The sequence below is a fragment of the Podarcis raffonei genome, chromosome 8 (genome assembly GCF_027172205.1).
Source record: "Podarcis raffonei isolate rPodRaf1 chromosome 8, rPodRaf1.pri, whole genome shotgun sequence".
NCBI classification, from domain to species: Eukaryota; Metazoa; Chordata; class Lepidosauria; order Squamata; family Lacertidae; genus Podarcis; species Podarcis raffonei.
Window position 1 is genome coordinate 30,063,452 of NC_070609.1, and position 14,892 is coordinate 30,078,343.

Sequence of the window (14,892 nt, forward strand, 5' to 3'; positions counted from 1 at the left end):
GCCCTTAAAGATGGTTCAGAGGCTGCAGGTAATGCAGAATGCATCTCCTATGCTACTAAGTGGGACATCCTGATGAGACCATATGTCACTGGCCCTGAGAGCACTACATTGGCTGCCAGTGAGATTCTGGGCCAAAATCAAGGTGTTAGTGCTACCAGATAAAGCCCTAAATCAGGCGTAGGCAAACTGGGACTAGATGTTCTGTGACTACAACTCCCATCATCCCTAGCTAACAGGACCAGTGGTCAGGGGTGATGGAAACTCCCCTAAATCCAAGTACCTGAAAGTATTTTCTTCAGTATCGACCATCTCGGACCCTACAATTGGCAGGTTGGGCCTTTGTGCTGGTGCCACAAGCGGGGGCTGTTTGGTTGGTGTTGACCTGTGATGGAGCCTATTCACTGGTGGTTCAGTATTTGTGGATTGCCCTAGGAGAGGGTCCAACTTTTCATATCAAGCGGGCCACAAGAATACTTGGACGCGGAACCCACACGCTGCACACTGCAGGGGTGGGGGAGTATGGCCAAGATTTGATGCCTCCCCCAAGCCCTCGCATCAAGGCTCTGGTAAGGTCCTAGAGCCCTCCTATGTCTTTCCCAAAGCTGGGAAAGCACAAACTCTGCTTTCAGAAGGTGGGAGGATTGTAGGACACTGTCAGCACTTATGCCTCGGTCTCAAAGCCCAGCACCTCACCAGGCTTTGGAAAGGCAGCAACAGGCTACCAAAAATGGCACTGGGGTGTATGCAGCCCTTGGGGATGTGTGTTTGATCATCCTGCCTTAGTGAGATGCACCTTCATAGGCTTTGAAAACACCTCTTTATCCAGGCATTTTATGACTAAATACCGTATTTTTCGCCCTATAGGACGCACTTTTCCCCCTCCAAAAATGAAGGGGAAATGTGTGTGTGTCCTATGGGGCGAATGCAGGCTTTCGGTGAAGCCTGGAGAGCGAGAGGGGTCGGTGCACACCGACCCCTCTCGCTCTCCAGGCTTTGCGGACCTCTCCGCAAGCAGCGGGAGCGCTCCCGCTGCTTGCGGAGAGTTGCCTGCATGCTGAAGCCTGCGCGCGCTGAGCTCAGCACGTCCAGGCTTTGCGGACCTCTCTGCAAGCAGCGGGAGCCAGCGCTGGGCTCCCATGGCTTGCAGAGAGCTGCCTGTTTGGGGTCGGGGGAAGCTCGGGCGGGCCTCCCCCGCCCCAGCCCCGCGCCTGGGGGGGGAAATAATTTTTCCCTTTTATTCCCCCCCCAAAAAAAACTAGGTGCGCCTTATGGGACGGTGCGTCCTATAGGGCGAAAAATACGGTAACCATGTTCCTGGCAGCTCTTGAGTTATTGGATGAAAAAATGTTTTCAGTTCTCTACAGTGTTTTAAGACTCTTAAATTTTTAAAAATTAGGAATGTTTTTTTATAATGCACTTTAAAAAATTGTGGATGTACCGGTATTTGCTATTCTGGATACAATTTTTAGCTAATGTGTTCATCTTTTAAATTATGAAATATCAACAGAAAAACATAGAACTTTTCAGGCTGTGTTTATTGAATTAATCCCACAGCATCCCCATTGTTTTTATGAAAGCCCATTTTTAAAGTTTTTCTTTTGGGAAAGTTAAGCAAATTCCTAATAAAATGGGTTGGTTTGCTGATGTATTCTATTCCTGAAGGCAATCAAAAACTCTGAGCCCCTTCCTCACGCTTTTAGATATTTTTGTGCAAACTGTGAGGCTCTTCTCCCACTTCCATTCATGTTAGACTATTTTCTGTTAGTGCCGCGGCCATTTCTCTAGGAGGGAAGGGCTCCTGTTACAAAGCCTGTCGGTAAAATTAACCCCACACTGTTGCTCATAAATATTGCATAGAGTTCAAGTTTTGAATTATTGATCGTCAAACTTGGATCCGATGGAAACAAAGAGGAAAAAGCAGCTGGAGGTCATTCATAAATAAGACTGCAGTTGCCCTCCTCATTAAGGAGCCTAACCTGTCTGGTAGCGGTAATGAAGAGAGACTACAGTGCCGATATTGTTTTTGTGGGCACAGGGAGGGCTCCACTGATTCCATGCCTACCTACACGCTTTTCCCATCTTGGTAGTTACCAACCTGGCAGCTGGAAGTTAATGGAAAAGTACAGCCGACTCCTTCCTCAGGTGAGTTTTCTTTTCTTACTGCTCTTCTGCCTTCTGAGAAGCCTTGAGGTATAGCTATACATTTCCATTTTATAAAATGAGGAACTTTGGCTTTGCCTGCTATGTGAATAGGTGGTGGTAAACCAAGACACAAAGTTTCAAGGTAAAAAGTTGACACAAGAAATTATGATGCAGCAGTATGGAAACAACGGTTGAGGACGTGTCCCAGGGTTTTGGCACACTGCAGCGCCACTGAATTATAAACTTAAGCCATTCAAAATAAAATTGTCTCTAACTTGATTCTCCTGGAAACTTAAGATGATCATGGAGTACTAATGAATAGTAGCTCCCTACCTCCCTACAACAACAAAAAACCCTGGTAAGTCTTTGCTTTGGGAAAACTTGCAGGTAGCTGAACAGAAAACAAATTCTGTAAGCAAAGCACCTGCCTTGTATCCTTTAGCCCTAGTTTCTCATTTGCCTGCTCCCCACAGTACGGCTGCTTCTCAAATCTAAATTTCAGAGCAATGAGTCTATGTGACATTCAGGTGGAGCAAATGCATTGCCGGTAGGGATGTCTGGTTCAATACTCTGCCCCAGTTTCTGGAGGATAAGTTGTGTGAAAGGTGTTTTAGAGAAGGGGTAAACAGGAGGGCACTGTGTTGACAATCCTTGCTTCAGAGGAACCAGTGGTCTGGCTTTGTATGACAGTTTTGATGGAGACCACTGATGAAAAATGCAGGGACATCTATTAGCATATTTTTTAATGGCTGCTTCAGTGTTTCCATCCAAAATGTTTTTGATGATGAAAAGTGAGTGCACAGCCTTCATTATTTAATAGCTTATATTTAAGTGTGGTAGCTGAAACACAACCCAGTCATTCCCCAAGTTGCCAGAGTTCAGTGATGTCTTTTAGGTTGTTAAAAAATGTATTTATTGTTTATTTTGGAAAGTAACCTGCTCTTCAGCCAAAAAAGCTCCTTGTGCAGCTTACATACAGTCCCTACCTGGGGCTGCTAATCTAAAAAACCATGACACAGACAAGGAAAATGGGACAGGAAGGGGAAAGGAAAATAAAATTCAAAACTCGGGCACCAATTTCTAAACAGGTGCTCTTATAATGATCAGCTGGCACAGTGCAGGGGTAAGAGGTGCCTGGTGGAACGGGGCCCACTGAGGTTGACTGCTGATGGGAGACGAATTCTGGTGTTGCTGCTTAACCTAAACGAAAATTAGCAGTAGCCAGACTTCTTGACATGTTTGCTGTTGATCATGCCTGAAATAGGAGGGTGCACTCAGTAGATTTGCACATAGGTTGTGTAACTACAGAGCTGTGGAACTCCCATATTCCACACTCTTCAGCGAGCTCAGACTGCATATTTCCCTGTTTTATCCTTGCACAACAGCTCTGTAAGGTAGTCCAGGCTGAGACCTAGTGAGTGACCCAATGCCACCCACTGATCTTTGTTATTTGAGCAGGGAATTGAACCTATGTCTCCATTGTCTGGAGTGAACACACTCACTCCTAAACCCTATATTGCCATCTTCACTGGGTCTACCTCTGAGGTCAAGACCAGGCATCATCAATGGAATGGCCAGACCCTCATTTCCATAAAGATCACAAGCCACACTGCCTATGCCACTTGGCCACCAAAATCAGTAGTCTTACTAGAATCAGAATTGTAGAGTTGGAAGGGATCCCAAGGGTCATCTAGTCCTGATTTCCTGCAACGTAAGAATCTCAACATAGAACTGTAGAGTTGCAAAGTTTCTGGGATTGGTGTAAAACATTCCCAGTTGTTTCCAACCAGTGTTAGAAACTGAGATATGAAAGCTAGGCACTAAATGGCCTCTTAAACCTAGGTTATGGGCACAAAAATGGAATGTCTAGGCGCACTTTTTTAAATAACAAGAATACAAAGCTGAAAAATGAAGGAACTGCAGCTAACATATTATGTTCATGTTTCACGTGTTCTGGTCCTTCCCCTGCCCACCTCCCTAATATTCTTAAGAAGGTCTCTTCTCCAGTTTTCAGAGAGTAGCTGGAAGCGGGGAAGCAGAAAAACACCATCCTTCCATTCCGCAGTTTTAATCTGAAATCTTAGGTGCAATACTGCGCCCACAGCCCAGAAACCGCTTGCGCTAATGAAATTCCCTGTCGCAAAATGCACCTAGAATAATGGGAGTTTCGAACACTGCTTCCAACAATCCAAACATTGAGATTTCTTTTTAATCAATCAGAACAGGTACAAAAGCTGGAAGAATGTAAAACTGCCTTTCCTAGAGCTTCCTGCTGGACCAGTTCAGCCAAAAGGTGTTGGAATTCTGAACAACCTCTCTTCTACTATGAGGCCGGGCAGCTGCCTGAAGCAAAAATGCACCTATCTTCACTTTACCAGCCCTGTTCAGCTTGCTGTGAAGCCCTCTCCCTGCAAAGCTAGGTGTGATCTTCCACCAGGATCTCGCAGGCTGGCTGCTTGCTCCACAGTGCAGGACTTAATGGTCAGTGGGATGACCTGCATATCATCATCATCTAGAGCAAACTCATCTTTGCTGCCCCAGATTACAAGACCAAAGACAGAGATCCATGTATATGTCCCCAATGGGAAAGTGTGTCCTGATGCTGAGTCACTGGATGAAGGTTTCTTGGAAGAGATGGACAATAAACCCAAATGATCTCAACCTACAGGATTCCAGTTCCTGAAAAACATTCAACCCATAGCTAGCTGGGAATGGAGGGTGGGGGTTTGGAGGAATCTACTTTCTAGTGTGGTATCAGAGTGGGTGTTAAGAGCAGGTCAGCAATAACTCACACAGTGCCTGTGAAGTTAACTATTCAAAGTAATCAGCTCAGAAGGCCAGGCCTAGTGAGCACAGGAACTCATCCTAGTAGATCTTGCACTTATGGGGCAGTTGTGGGGACTGAAGGTCGCTGCCTTCCCAAAGCTCTTTGTCGTCTCCTCCGGTTCCTTCCCAAATGGGGTGAGGTTCCTTCATCTTGCTTGTCTTTGCTCTGCACTCTTGAAATATAAAAACATAATAAAACACTAGACATTAAAAAGCTTCCCTTTACAGGAATTTCTATGGCAGGGTGGTTTCTCTTTGCACTAACACTGCCCTCTCCCAGCGGCGAAGAAAGGCGCTCAGGCACCTGGGGCGGCGCGGGCTGCCCATGGGGGCGGGGCGCACCATGGGGCCTCCGGAGTCTGCCTGCTTCCTCCCACTCAGTTGCCCTACAGCTGGGGGGAGGCAGTGGGCAGACCGTCTGGGCAGCACAGAGCCTGCGTGCGCCGAAGCCACTGTGTCTCTCCCAGGAGAGACATGTGGCTCAGGTGCACTGCAGGCCCCGTGGTGAGTGCTGCCCAGCATTTTGTCACCCCCTCAGTGGTGACACCTAGGGTGGTCTGCACCCACCGCACCCCCTTCTTCTGCCCCAGCCCTCTCCACCCAGTCAAGCAAGAGATATTATCAAAGATCAAGGACACATACCTGCAAAGCTTTAGAAGAGGATTGGGCAAATTCATGGGGGAGGTGGAGGCTATTTATTGCTGGAGACCACAAGAGGGGATTGCGCTCATGTGCTTAAGGTTAAGGTTTTCCTGCAGGCACCTGGCTGGCCACTCTGATAACGAGATGGGCCATTGGCCTTAGCCAGCAACCTCTTACGTTCTTGGTGTCTTTTCCTCATCACCGAACAAATTATTTCCAGCGATTAGGGAAAGCCACTCTGCAGGTGCTCAGAACCACCTTCTTTGATATTGCACCTATTCTGAGGTCGAGAACTGATGAGTCCTAAGCTTGCCACCTGAAACACGATGGCCAGTCCTTCACTGCCTGTGGAAGACCCCACCTGCAAACACCCACATAAGTACAAAATACATTTCTAGCACAAAACCTGCTTATTTGCCAAGGCATTTCAAGCAGTTGGTGATTGCTCTGTTGTTTTGCTGCCTCTTTTAATTTGGTTTTGATGAATAACAATAATTTGTGTTTATTTTGCCACACGTTACATTGTTTGCATCCTACCATGTATTAATTAGGGGTGATATTACATATAAAATGTATATTTACATAGTCGAACCAGCGCAGAATGGGTTTGGACACAACGTTCCGCTTTACAACATTAAAATACTATCTGTAGGTGGTCTTGATTTATGATCAATTTTCTCCTTAAGCATGTTCTTCAAAGAGGAGGTCCTTAAACAGTTGAGAGCAGGCAGCAGCGACCCTCGGCTTTTAATCAAGCTCTCTGCACATGCTTAGGGACACCCTCGCCCGTTCAAAGGTGCCAGGCCGTTATCACACCGCCTATTTACTTGCAGGCGTCTGCTCAGCAAAACAGCGCCCTCATCTTTCACCCAACTCTGTCGCGACTGTGTCGCGTTTGCACCGCCGGTTCGATTACCGAGGCCAACGGTGGGTGGGAGAGAAGACAAGGAAAATCCCCATTTTTGGTGGCTGCGTTTCCTCCCCTCCCCGTTTCCAGTGTTTATTCCCCTCCCCCCGCCCCAGCTACCAGTAAGCCGAAGAAAGGGAAGGAGAGAGCGAGAGAAGCCAGAGCCATGGCGCTGCTCTTCTCCGCCATCCGCGTGCTCCTGGGCCTTTTCTTTTCTGTCTGCGGGGTCGTCAAGCTGACCGATCGGATTTCGGGCGAAGTTTATGAGCAGCTGGTGAGCGGCGAATTGGGGTGTGCAGGGGAAGGGAAAACGGTTTAGCAATGGCTTTTTTTTGGGTGCGTGGGGGGAAGAAAGGGAAGTGTGCCAAGGAGCCCTCCTCCGCTTTGCTTTGCAATTTGTTGCAACTGGGTGTGGGCGAAGCTGCGCAGAGGCTATTAAAACCAAAACCAAAAAACACCCCTCTTTATTCCCCACCGGTATTAAATCGTGCAACCGATCCTTCATGCGTGCTTGCTCTGAATAAAGGCTTATTACTCGCAAGGAAGCGCGCAGCCCACCCGCAGCACGCGTTTACTCGCAAGGAAGCGTCACGAGTTCTGCGGAGGGGAGGGGGATCCCTCGCCTGGCCGATTCCCGGGACCCGTTCCTTAAGCAGAGGTAAAACGTCGCGGGGTTTTACGGGAGAGAGGATGCTCACTCTTCACTCAGTGGACGGATTTACTTACGAGTATACGTGCCAGATTTGCACGGTTCAGAGCCTGGTCGCTTATACTCGGAAGTACGTCGCCTATTGGATCCATCGGGGCTTTTATAAAAGCCCGCGTGTGCATTGCCTTTGGCGCGTTAGGCTGCAATCCCGTGTACGTTTACTTGGGAGTAACCCCCCTCTCACCCGTGAACAAAGTGGAGCATACTTCCGAATGCACTTGCATAGGATCGGGTTGGGCACGCAGAGCATTGCAATCCTGTTAGAGACGACAGACAGTTGTTTATCGTTTTTGCAGTGTCCGCCCAACAATAATGCTTCTGCAACTCTTAATCCCGCCTGTCGGATTTGATATAAATGCGCGCGCGGTGTGGACGGGCTTTTAACAGTTTTGGAGCGGTCTTGGAGTCCGGATTGTGTCAGAGCGAAATCTGTGATTTGGGGATTACTTGTTGGCTATTTTGCCATCGCAGAACCCCAGATTATTCGAGCAGGTTTAGATGATTCGGTTTTTGTCCAAATCTGACATCTCCGCCCTCTCCTGGCTGCCTGCTGAAACAGTTTTTTGTTTTGGCGCGAATCGGGTTGGGGTTTGAATTTTGTGAGCCTTTTCCGTTTCACTAGTCGAGTGGCGGGAATTCAACAGAAAAGAAGAAAACTCTAGCCAGTACCTCCCCAAACCAGATTCGATCGCCAAACGAGATTCAATTGTAAACATGAACTTATAAAATGCTGCCTATTGATAATTGATTTAGTCGTACAATAGTGTGATTATTCTATTTATTGAGCCTGCCATTAAAAAAAATATATAAGGGTGGACTCAGAAAGCCAAAAAGGTTGTAATGTGCAATTCAGAACAACAAATATACGGAACAATATCTAAAATAGTTTGGGGTTGGATTCAAGAGTTTCATTCTGGACCTCTCTAAGCCTGTGACTTTATAGCTGCAACATTTCCCCACCCAGTGGCTGGAGGGGATGTCACCAAGATGTCTGCAAGGTTTGACTTGCTATCTGTGCTGAATCCAAAGCATTGGCCTTGGTGCCACCCCAAACCTAAAAGGGGAGCTGGATCACGTGTGACGCTTCCACTTTAAGTTCGGCCTGTATATGGGTGTACATAAACCCACTGCCATGTGTACCACTGCCTCTTTGGGCCTCTCTGAAAAAGCTTGAGCAATGAGATGCAGCTTCATAAGGGATGGAAGAATCTGGCCCTGTCGGTTCTCTCATTTCTCATTTTTGCAGTCTTAAATTCAGTTCTCTACATTTCTGCAGCAATCATTCTTTTTTTTTTTAATCCTCATGAAAATTATTCATAATTTTTGTACAGATTCCTCCTAATAAACATATTTATGTATTCAGTTTACTAATAGGCACATTTTTGCAAATTCCTCTAATATTCATTTCTGCATGTTATTTTCACTAATACAGTATATCGGTTTGAATGCACACTTCTCCCTAATATGTGTCTGTTGAAAAGTTGTCTGTTTTCCCAGGCCTGAGCAGGCAATCAAGAAAGCATCCTTCCACAGTGTTTAATTAACACTGTTTTAATTTTTTTATGGCATTATTGGATGGTTTTTATTACTCTGGGATAGCTCACTTGAGACTCTTAATATCAGGGTTGTGGGTTCAAGCCTCATGTTGGGCAAAAGATTCCTCCATTGCAGGGGGTTGGAATAGATGATCCTAGTGGATCCTTCCAAATCTACGATTCTATGATACTTGTATACCATATGATTCTATGGGGACCTGCTTGCACCTGTCTCTTTTTCTGCTCTTTTTGATGTGGCAGCCATTATGCCCCCCATGGCATCCATTTTGTGTTATGCCATGTTCCCGTGGCTTCCATTTTGTGACCAGTGCCCATAACTTTCTCAACATTCCGGATGTGCCAACTGGCTCAAAATAGGTCGGTGCCCTCTTGATCTAGAGCAGTGTTTCTCAGCCTTTGGGTCTCCAGCTGTTGTTGGGCTACAACTCCCACCGCCCCTGACCACTGGTCCTCCTAGCTAGGGATGACAGGAGTTGTAGTCCCAACAGCAACTGGGGACTCACATTTGAGAAACATGGACCTAGAGAGTAACTTGGAGGAGCTAACCACTCACTGGAAAAGGAGGGGCACCTGCCATTCACCCCTTTGCAGCCATCTCACTCATGGGCCCACTTCCTATTTCTGGGGATGTTTGCAAGGTAGGGTGACCACTGAACCACCACCCACTTAACTCTTTTACACTTATTGATTTATTGATTTATTATATTTATATCCTACTTTTCCTCCAAAGAGGTCCTAGGTGGGCAACCTAAACACTACACCACACTGGCACTTTTTAAATTCTTTTCTCTATTCCAGAAATCGCAATTTGTGCAGTTTGCCGACGCCTTTCCTCTGAAGGAGTTTGGCTACAAGCCAGAGCCGATCCAGTACCTGGAAACTGTGGGCTGGATAGAACTGGCGGCTGGTTTGCTCATGGCCTTTGGGCCTCAGCTGCTGCAGGAAATCAGCAATTTTGTGCTCACGATCGTCATGATAGGTAAGAGCTGTGCAGGGGTTGGCTGTTTCCTTTCTGCAAGGTAGAGAGGGGCTGCTGGAATGTAGGAAGCTGCCTTATACAGAGTCAGACCAATGGCCCTTCTAGGTCAGTATTGCCTGCGCTGACTGGCAGCCACTCTCCAGGCCTTCAGGCAGGAGTCTTTTCCCAGTGCTCCCTGGAGATGCCAGGGACTGAACCTGGGACCTTTTGCGTGCAAAGCAGATGTTCTGAAACTGAAGTACAACTGTTCTTCAGGAGCTGAAGTCTGGCTGAAGGCCCTCGTTCTTGAGTGTTTCTGATCTCAACTACAGATGAGGCTGTATTGGGGCTGAAAGCAACAGTGTGTTTTGTTTTTCAAATGTATGCTTATAAATAATGGGTGTCAGCCATATTGGTTTTAGGGTTAAACATAGTATATCACTTTGGTCAGGAATGGGGAACCTGTGACCCTATAGATGCTGTTGGACCTCAACTCCCATTGGCCATGCTGGTTGGAGCTGATGGGCTTTGGAGTCTGCCAACATCTGGAATTATTCTCTGGCTTTAGTAAAAGCAGATCTCAGTTCAGCAGGTTGAACTGTGTTACAGAAGCATAGAAGTCTGCATTTTTCTCACATAGCTTCAAAACCAAGGAAATCCCCCTTATTACTTGAGTTTCAGCTCTGTCCTACCTCATAAAATTGTTTCTAAGGAATTCAGTTGATCTTGCTTGGGAAGCAGTGCTGCCTTAGTGCAGAGATGCTTGCTTTTCGTCTGCTCAACCTGTAATTTAAAAAAATAAAAAGTACAAATGGCACCATTTTCTCTCCTCACAAGGAAACTGGCTTGTAATGTAGCTCTTTAGTCCCTATTATTTACATGTTGATGTTTTATTTGGTTACAAATAATAAACTTGACTATTAAAAGCTGCCCAACTTCTGCGCATGACAAAGTGTGAGTCTCTTTGTTCATGTTCCAGTAGGGGGCACCAGAAGCTAATTAGTTATCCATGTTGCTTGCTAATTAAGCCACTGTTTTGCAAAAGTTCCTCACATCAACTGGGAAATTCTATTTTTATTCAAAACCCTGACCTTAATTAATGCTATGCATGCTCGTCTTCATGACGATACCAACCGCCTGGAACCTTTTTAAAAATTATTATTACTGATGTACCATTTTTCTAGCTTTGGGTAGTTGACTACTGATATAATCATTCCTGGCTCCCTTAAAGCTGCATTTGGATTTTATCAGGCCCCTGAGTTCCTCTGGGTAAAACTGACCGAAGGAGCAGGAGATCTAGTCAGAGGGTGGTGGTGGTGAAGGGAAAGCTGGACAGCAACTGGGTGAAGCTGTTTTGTAGATCAGGACTGGCAAACAGGCTGATGCTGCTCAGAAGGATAGATTTTTCTTCTGTACATCAGCGTCATTGTGTATATGATGTTTTGCAGAGTTTCATGTGCCAGAAAAAGCAGGCCCCTGACCCAGGGAACAAACAGCCTGAACACCACAATCCTATGTATATTTGCTCAGAAGTCCCAGGGAAGGTTTACTGGGCTTACTTCCAAGTAAGCGTGCATAGACTTAGGAGCTGAAGTTTTCTAAAGCAGAAAAAGTAGGATCCCTGCTTTATAGGGGATGTCAGGAGACTGCATTATCTAGCTGTCTTCAATATCTTTTTTTAAAAGATATTCTACAGTGGGTCTCTTTTTACTCTTGTTGAGTTATTTTTATGCATCTTAATTTTTGGTTGAAATTTGGCATGATGAAGAAAGAGAGAGATGCCTAGGCAGGAAGTATTCCCACCAAGGCAGACGAAGTGATTTCACAGAGTTCTGTCCAGCAAATTTTACAGGAAACTTATGTAAGCCTTAGTCCCTTCGTGTGCCTATCTGGCAAAACATGAATGGGTTTGACTGTAATAATGTCCCACAGGCAGATCCATTAAGATTAATGGATCTAAGTTAACGATGCCCAAAAACAGGTGCAAGTCGAGGCTAGAGATTGCCATGGTTGGAGAGTCGTTTGGCCAATGAATCTCCTGCTCTTTTTGCAATTAATTTTTAAAATATTTCCCCCTTTGTCTCTTTGCAGGTGCCATCTACAGCCTCTTGGTTTTGAAGGAGCCCATTGCCATGTGTGCCCCGGCCACTATCTCCCTGGGTCTTCTGCTTCTCCTCAATATCCGGGGAAGAGGGAGACCCACCAAGTCAAAGTTTGAGTGAGGGGGTGTCGAACTGGAGAGGACAGAAGGGGAGAGTTCAGAAATGGCAGCAAATCTCTTGTTGGACCTTTTTTGTCTGTGTGCTTTCCACTCCTCCTCCCCTTGCTCAGTCCTTTTTAACTTGGTATAAACTGGGTCCTGTGGGTGTGTGATCCAGGGGGTGATTTGTGACCTTGAAATCACCATAGATCGGGGGATGAAGCCCCTTTTCAGCCCAGGGACCACATTCCCTCCTGGGTGACTTTCTGAGGGCCATATGCCAGTGGTGAGCAGGGACCACAGGCAAAAGCGGGCACAGCAACAAATGAAGTTTTTGCCTTTGTACTGTAGGTTAATTTCTACACACACTCACAGTCCCTTTACCCTCCATTCAGACAAGCCAGAGACAATTATCAGACTTAAGGGACACTTCAATCAGGCAAAAATGGGTGTGAAGCAGAGCCAGTGAGGGCTGTGGGCGGGGCGGGGTGGGGGCACAACCAGCAGAGTCCTAAGGGTCCCGACTCCTGCTTTAAATCGATGGCAGCTAGACTTTGGGTCTTTCTCAGTTACCCCGTTCACCAGTGTTCTTTCCCATCTTAGGCCTGGCGTAAGTGCTAAATTAGCCAGGGGCTGCCTTAATCTTTGAATTTCATAGCTTGGGGAAGCGGAGGAAGGAAATGGGAGGGGATGTGTGAAATACGTTTTAGGTAATCCTTGGGAGAAAATAGAAGCACACTTAAAAAAATAAGTAACCTGGCATAGGACAGTCCCTTTTTTGGCTCAGGGCAAACCATTTCTGGGGGGTTCATTGAGTGGCACTGAAGGATTTTGTTGGCTACTATGTGAGAGAAGCAGCTGCCTCTACCACTGATCTGTAGTCTGTCCACTAAGATACAGCTGCTTTCCTTTAATCGTCAGATCATTGGTCCATCTATCTCAGTATTGTCTACACTGACTTGCAGTGGCTTTCAGGGATTTCAGGCAGGACATTCCCAGCCAGGAATTGAACCTGGGACCTTCTGCATCCCAGGCAGAGCCGCGGCCTTTCCCCCAGTATTTCCCTGCTGGGAGAGTACTACTCAGCAAGCCTGCCTCTGGAAAGGGTGACAAATGCTTTCCTGCACTTATATACACTTTGGCATTCATGATGAACGTGGGGCGGGGAGGAAGTTCGCCAGAAGAGGAAAAGCTCTTGCCCTGCTGTGGACCTGTTAAGGTCCCACCATCTCCCCTCTCCACCTGCATGTCCACTGAGATGGCCACCAGAGGCTCTTATGCAGGAGATCTTTCCCTCAGGGCAGGAATATGGGGACCAGCTGAGGCTCTCCAGCTGCAATTCCCTTCATCCCAGTCCTTTTGCCATGCTGGCTGGTGCTGATGGGAGTTGAAGGCTAGAAAACATCTCCAGCGTCACCGGTTCCTGCCCCTGTTCTAGAGATTAGGCATGAAATGAGCAGAGGTTGGATTTTTACTGTGGTAGCTTTCTGATTATCAAAGTCCTTTACTAGACAGGTGCACAAGGCACTGTAATCTAAGAACCAGCCAGAGTCCATCTTGTTTCAGTCATTATATATTTTTCTGGTGCTGGCTTTACTGATCCGCTTTGGCAATGTTTTTCTGTTTCTTTTGACTCCTTGGTGATTAAAGTGTTGACTGATTTTTAAAACGTTTCAATTTTTCTTTGTTTTGAGGGATGCTATCAGAGGTTCTGATAGCCAGTGTTAGAGGAAGGGGGCAGAGTCTTTTTAAAAAGTAAATAAATAAAACAGCCGGTTGTCAGCAGGCAAGATAAAAACACATCATGAATCTTATTTGGCCTGAGAGGAGAAAGAGAGCATCACCCTAACGTTGTCCTTTAATCTAGGAACTTAACAAAAGCTGAGCTAGGGGTGGAGGGAAGGCTGAAGAGGAGACACACCTGCCCTCAGTGAAGCTGGGCAGAAGAGATGGAAATGGATCAAATGAATGTTTCGCCACTGCTTTATCTCCATGCCAGGAAAGCCATTGCCTATTCACTTCCTCTGTGTTAAACTCTATATGTTAAAGGCACAGGCACTGAGCCAGTTTAAAACATTGGCAGCCCTTCAAATAGGGATCCAAAGTGAAGGTAGTCATGGAGCCCAAATACGAAACCCTTGCTACCTTTTCTATCCAAGTGGTCTGTGGGTGGGCAGGTTATCCCAACAGTTTGGCTGTGCGGGAGGCACACCAAATAATTTTGAATAAGCAGCTGGTATTTTTGCTTGCTTGTGTGTGAGTGTGGTGAAGTTGTGCTTTGTTCGCAAATGTGCTTAATTCCTTAAAAAGGAGGAGACTGTCTCACCATGGCAGTGAGAGGAAGGTACCCTGCACTTGCCCTCCAGCAGCTTTCCTCTGAAAAATGTCATACATTGTGAGACTGAGCTTCAGGCACCAGCCCCTCTTGGTTCTGCTTCCATGTAGGATAAAACTGATATTTTAAACATCTGCAACAGGTGTGATGGGCTCCTCCTGAGATGAGGCCAATTTGCTCATTCCTCCATTGCTGGGTGACAAAGCAACGCTCTTGGCAGAGGCCTTCCTTGCCTTGTCTAGATTTCCCTTCAATTTCTCAAGGAGACCTGCTTCGTTCTGCTTTTGATAGGGAAACCTGCCAGTCCAAGAGAGCTTTCTTATGGACTTCTGACAAACCAGTTTTAGCCTCTCCCCTCTTGAGGAGAAAGCCGCAAAGCCAAATCCCACATTCCAGTGCCGGTTTAGTCCTTTTTGCCTATAGAAAGAATACAAATATGTAATATCAGGGCTGATTTTAGAATAATTCATTTGTGGAGTGTGGCAAGTAATATTTTTTAGAGCGGTGTTCAGTTCTACGCTTGGATAGCCTCATAATTCTACCACCAACCTTTCTCCAGAGAGAAAGATCCGAGCAGCTAACTACTGGGTTCATAATTTCTTCTCCTTCTTGGGAGT

At 46.4% G+C, this 14,892-nt stretch overlaps 1 protein-coding gene and 1 long non-coding RNA gene across 2 annotated transcripts; one reads left to right on the forward strand and one right to left on the reverse strand.

Annotated features, from left to right (window-relative positions):
- Window positions 1–4,335: 4,335 nt before the first annotated feature.
- LOC128418826 (uncharacterized) lies at window positions 4,336–6,748 on the reverse strand. The gene is made up of 2 exons (XR_008331766.1): window positions 6,638–6,748; window positions 4,336–5,141 (listed from the first exon to the last, which is right to left on the reverse strand). It is a non-coding gene; the product is annotated as an uncharacterized LOC128418826 (long non-coding RNA).
- TMEM35B (transmembrane protein 35B) lies at window positions 6,684–13,609 on the forward strand. The gene is made up of 3 exons (XM_053398900.1): window positions 6,684–6,791; window positions 9,581–9,761; window positions 11,832–13,609. Exons 1-3 carry the CDS (start codon window positions 6,684–6,686, stop codon window positions 11,960–11,962), a joined length of 420 nt encoding a protein of 139 aa, XP_053254875.1. The 3' UTR covers window positions 11,963–13,609.
- The last annotated feature ends 1,283 nt before the right edge of the window (window positions 13,610–14,892 follow it).